Source organism: Morone saxatilis, unplaced genomic scaffold (assembly GCF_004916995.1).
Source record: "Morone saxatilis isolate NCDOM2014 unplaced genomic scaffold, NCSU_SB_2.0 Contig49, whole genome shotgun sequence".
In the NCBI taxonomy this organism is placed as follows: domain Eukaryota; kingdom Metazoa; phylum Chordata; class Actinopteri; family Moronidae; genus Morone; species Morone saxatilis.
The window spans coordinates 4-6000 of record NW_023340084.1 but is presented as its reverse complement, the minus strand read 5'-3'; the positions used below and the strand labels follow the sequence as shown (position 1 = coordinate 6000).

Here is a 5997-nt window from a genome sequence, read left to right as displayed (position 1 = left end):
TAGGTGTTATTAGCTGTTATTAGCTGTTATTAACTGTTATTAGCTGTTATTAGGTGTTATTAGCTGTTATTAACTGTTATTAACTGTTATTAGCTGTTATTAGGTGTTATTAGGTGTTATTAACTGTTATTAACTGTTATTAGCTGTTATTATGTGTTATTAGGTGTTACAGTACTTTTACCTTCATTCCAGAATCAAACTGATTAAAAGCGTCTCTGTTAGTGTTTCCAACAATCACCAACTCTGGTTTGCTGGAAATAAATCCTTCATTCACCAACGTAGATGATAAAAAGACAGGCGGCGGGAGAGAGACACCATGTGACTGTGTGTGTTCACCTGTTCAGGATGTGTGGCAGCAGGTGAGGGAGGGTCAGATCGACCCCCTGACCCTGAAGGAGATGTTGGAGAGCATCAGGAAGAAGGCCGACGTCCCGCTGTCCGTCCGCTCGCTCAGGTTCCTCTCTCTAGAGACGGACGACATGGACGAGTTCGTCCAGCTGCACAAGCAGCAGCCAATCAGACGGCAGGTAGGACTCGTTACAGTGTCAGCGTGTTCTGATGGTACCCCTCGCTCGCTCTGATTGGTCGGTCCTGGTTTCAGACCGTCATCACCTGCATCGGCACTCTGAAGAAGAGCACGGCCGACGATGACGGCGTCAGCTGTCTGGTGATCGGCACAGAGAGCTGCGACGTCTACGTCCTCGACCCCGAAGCCTTCATCATCCTCTCCAAGGTGAGCTCACAGCACCTACTGATGACATCATCATCATTCTGCTCATTCAGTGGTACAGAAAACAACAACAAATAACAGAAAACAACAACAAATCACAGAAAACAACAGTTACAGAACAATAACATAAATTGTTATTATTTTAATGTGAATGTTAAAAGTTATAGAACTGTAATAAAAGTCATTATCTGTGAAATTTCACTGATACCAATGCTTATACACTGATAAACAACATCTATTCAACTTCCATAATTATACAAGATAACAAACAAATCCATGTAATGTCCAATGTATGAACTCTTTTTGTGTGAAAAAAGGAAATTTTTCTTTAAATAATCAGTAATTTTATGATTATTTACAGTTACAGTTATTTGATGGTAGACATGTAAATTCACAGGATATTTTTGTAATTTAAGACAGAACCTGTCAGTTTTATGTAGAAAAAAACCCAAAACTTTCTCTAAATAAATTACTTTCTGACAAAATTCTACAACTTAAATAAAATTATTAATTAAAATCAACTTGTTTTTTAATATTTATTTATTTTGGAAATGGAATTTATTTAAATATTTAGGAATTATTTAATTATTTGCAGTTTAAAGAAGACATTAATTCATACTTACTTGAAGTGTTCAGATTTGTCACTCAAGTAAAAGTATCAATAGAAGAGAGTAAAAATACTCTAGAGGTACACAGTCTTACTAAGTATTCTCAGTAAAGTTGAATTGAATTGTGTTATAATGTATTACTGGATATTTGTAACTAATAAAGTATTTCTGAGCAGTATTTTAATGTAAAGTAGTAAATCTACAGCAATGCATCATATTTTATTATCTTGTTATTTTTGTGTAAAATCTTACTGCAGGAGAATAAAAATACACTATGTTCTTTTTTAAAGCAGCATAAATATAGATATTATGAGTAAAGTACCTCCACACTGTACCGTTTTATCTCCAGAACTCTTTTTGTATTGATTTCTGCTTTAATCATTTTCATTTTATAAACACTTCATGAATAATGCAGGTCTTGAATCGTGTGCTGGAGTGCAGCGTGGTGCTAACTGCTAATAAAACAGCGTTAGGATGGTGTGGACGAGAAGAGCGTAGGATGATGAAGATGAAGTCACTGTTGGCAGGGAAACTTGATTGAGTGGGATTTTAACTTACTATGAGAGGTTCTTATGTAATGAAAGATTTTCACAGGTTTTATCTGCAGGAAAAAGAAAGGAAGACTATCAGAGACTGGTAATTATATCAGATATTCTCTGGGGGTAATGTTGGTTCATATTAGAAATATATTTATAATATATATTGTTTAATCCTGGTTTGGTCCAGTATTCTGTTTTTAGTCCTGGTTTGGTACAGTAATCTGTTTTTAGTCCTGGTTGGGTCCAATATTCTGTGTTTAGTCCTGGTTTGGTCCAGTATTCTCTTGTCTTTAGTCCTTGTTTGGTCCAGTATTCTCTTGTCTTTAGTCTAGTTCTTTTGTGGTATTTCCTTTTACCATTTCTAACTGTGACCACCTCTCTTCGTTGGTCCAGTGTTTGGCTGTTTGGTCCAGTTCGAGGTCCAGAAAAATTTCACACCTGTAAATCAGAATCAGAATCAGAATCAGAAATACTTTAATAAAATGAGTGTTTATGTAAGAGGGACGCAGACTTCAGCCTTCTGTGTTTGAAGTTCACTGAGGAATCATAAAGTCTGCACAGAAAGGTGTGAGTGCAGGGTCGGTCCATCAGTACATGTAAAAACTTTCTGGAGTCTTCTTTATCTCTCAGATGCTTCGAGCACTTTGCAGGTTTGATCTGATTTAGTGACTCCAGAGTGTGTTTTTCCTCAGGATGAATGAATTGAAGAGAATCCTCTGGGCTGTGTAACATGAGCACATTTCCTCCCGGCTGAGGTGCAGTCAGACAGTCGTCCTCTCACAGACATCAGACTGAAGCTTCTAGCTGTAACCAGATAACAGGCACTCACAGAGACATCGATAAACTACACAGAGGCTTTAGTTTGCACGTCCTGTCTCAAATCAATATGAAACCGCACAGTATCTCAAAGTCCGTCCACACTTCCTGCGTCAGTCCTGTGAATCAGCTCTGAGGGGACATCCAGTTAAAGTCCAGCACCAGGTTCTGTCCTCAGTCCGGGAGGAAAGTCCAACCTTGACGATCAATAACTAATAAGTTAGTTTGTAACTAAATCAAACACACAGTTATTACTTCAGGCAGAACTGAACTAGTTTGGATGTAAAGTTATAACTGCAGCAAGTGGACAATCAAAGACATTGGTCCATCACCATGGTTACAGTGCACATTAGCTTTTTATACTGGAGGAAAGCCAGAGAGCTAACGTTATGCTACGAGCCAGAGAGCTAACATTATGCTAGGAGCCAGAGAGCTAACATTATATATATAATCTGGCAGTAGCTATCAGCTGTGTCATTGTCCCTAAATCAATATGAAGATTTTCACCCACTAATGATCAGCCAATGTCTGATGATTGATTGATTGTCAGAGTCAACTGACAGACTGATTCTGATTGGGAGTAAATCCCTGCAGAGGGGTGGAGGCTGGTGTATCAGCTGTCCACATACTTTTGACCATGTACTGCAGCTGAGTTTGAGAAGAGCCGACGACCAAACATCCATTTTTGTGAAATATGAAGCAGCAGTGCATGCTGGGATCTAGTTGCACTTGAGAAAGAGGTCATTGTGTGAAGTGAACTGTATGACATCTGATCTCTGTCTCCCAGAATATCTGAGGACTCGGATCCGATACCCGTTAATCTGTCCTTTCTTCTCTCAGAGACACTAGTTCAGACTGAACACACCCTGCTAGCGCCCCCTACAGGCTGCACAGTCACTGGTTCTAAGTGCAGATAAATATATAAGGTTGGTTCAGACAGTGGCGCTAGAGGACAGTCTAAAGGGTTCGCCCTCTGCAGAACAGGAAGTCAAAGTAAAGTCTGATGTTTGGATTCTGTCCTCGTGTCTGCAGCCTCAGCGTATGCAGACCTGCAGCAGCACCGGTCTGAGGGTGTCCACAGAAGGCTGTCCCCGGTGTCCAGCTACGTCCCCCAGCCGGACTACCTGGAGGGGGATGAGGACGAGGACCTCATCAAACCCAAAAAACTTGTGAATCCTGTCAAAGCCTCAAAGAGTCACCAAGAGCTTCACCGAGAGCTGATGAGCAGCTGCAAACGGTAAGAGCATCTGACCACAGGCATGTGAGGACCACTTTGGGAAGTGAGGACATTTATGGGAAGTGGGGACATTTTTAGCTGTGGTGTTTTTTGGAAAGTTGATACTTATTTTTTTCTAGAAATTTGAGACAAGTTGGAGAAAGTTGTAAAAATGTTAAAACTCTGGACATATTTTAAGAAAGTGAGACCATTTATGGACAACCTGTTATTCGTCCTGAGTTACTATGAACTTCGATATGTAAATATTGTCTCTGGTGTGTCAGACAGTCCTGGTAGTGGTTGGTGCAGATTACGACTGACCAATCCCAGAGCGGTATTTTCTGGCCTTTAATGGACTTCCTGCTGTCCTCTCTGTGTCTGTCTATGCTGTCGAGCTCAGACTGTGTAAAGTTTTGGAAGAAATGAGCAGATGCTGCTTAGCAACAGCCTCCCACCTCACAGGCCTGTGCCACTGAGGACGCTGGGAAGGTTTTCACACCACGTCCACACAGTCGCTCATTGACGCTCAGAGCTTTAACGCTGTGGACAGCGAGGACGGCCTTTTCTCTTTGGTTTTATCATTCAGGAGGAAAACTGGAGCTGGAGGACGCCCAGAAACACACAAATACAACTCATTAACATCATCTGCTGGGTCAGAAACGGGACATTTTAGCAAATGTCCTCAAATCTTAGGAAGGTGAGGACAATCTTTGACACTTTTTAGAAACAGAACACTGTAAAAAGTAAAGACACTTCTGTTTTTGCTTTTTGGAAAGTAGGGATATTTTAGGGAAATGGGGATATTAGCTGTTGAGATACTCTGACTGAGCTGCAGGCTGATCTGGATTAGGGTTAACCCTAACCCTAACCCTGGAGTCTGGATTGTCAGGAAGTTTTTCTGGGAGTAAAACAGTGATGATGATTGTGGATTCACCAATAAACCAATAAACAATCTTTCATTGTGTGAATTGATCACAGTTCAAATGTCTCTCATTATCAGTGAAAATCACATCTATAATATTTGTTCACAGGTCAGAGGTTTGATCAACATCAGCAATAACAGACTGCCCTCTGCTGGAGGAAACACGGACTACAACACAAACTCTCATTCATTCAGACTGAAAGCATTCATTCATTCATCAGCTGATACAGACAGATATATTGATCAGAATCAGTAAACGACAGTAGAAAAATATTTTGAGTTTGTCCACCAGGGAGCACTCACTGTAAAATTACAGGTTGTAATATGTCCCCTTCAGTTTCTTCTTCTAATTATTATTATTATTACATATATAAATACAAACAGTCTGTGGGAACAACAATGTGCCTGATCTGTAAAGAAAAGTATCATTTCATCATTAAAATGCTTTTGAAAAAGATATATGAACAGAAAACGACATGTTAAACAATCCCAACTTCTTTTGACAACAATTAAAATTAAATTAAATTGATAAAATCAGATTATTTTAACATTTCTGTTTGGCAGACTGTTGTACAGTTTAATTTTCAATAAATACATTATATGGGGTTTACAGTGGAAGTGCACGTTTAATAATGAAATGTTTCATTTAAATATCTGGAAGTTCATGTGTTGAATGTTTTTTCTTAATGGTGCTGTGTATTGTGTGTTCAGGGGTCACGGGGTCAGTGTGGAGATGAAGCCGGAGCTGCAAAGAGTTCTGGAGTCCAGGAAGAGAGATCAGCTGATCAAACAGAGGAAACAGGAAGAGGAAGCTCACAGGAAGATTTCTCCTCTGGAGGCTGAACTGCTGAAGAGACACAGGAAGCTGGAGGAGGTAACACACTCACACAGTCACACACACAGTGACAACAGTGTGCAACAATAGCTAACGTTAGCTTATACAGTCCACTAATGTCTACAAATGACCAACACCCACCACATCAATCTGAATGTTAGAGTCCATCAGTGCATTCACACTGTCAGTGAGGCAGAACGCAGTGTGAGGAACCGGATGGTTCACTTCTTCTCTACTCTAGCAGAAGGGGAGGGACCACCGGAACATACTGGTACATTTCTCGCATGAAACAATTCAATTCAGTTTTATTTGTTTAGCACTGATTCATAAC

The 5997-nt window shown here is 40.0% G+C and overlaps 1 protein-coding gene across 1 annotated transcript; it reads left to right on the top strand.

The window, feature by feature from the left end:
• Positions 1-344: 344 nt before the first annotated feature.
• LOC118338619 lies at positions 345-5721 on the top strand (the record flags this gene model as incomplete). The annotated part of the gene is made up of 4 exons (XM_035675894.1): positions 345-527; positions 602-785; positions 3705-3930; positions 5543-5721. Coding segments are annotated over 4 exons (772 nt in total), but the record flags the coding sequence as incomplete, so codon positions are not given.
• Positions 5722-5997: the final 276 nt, after the last annotated feature.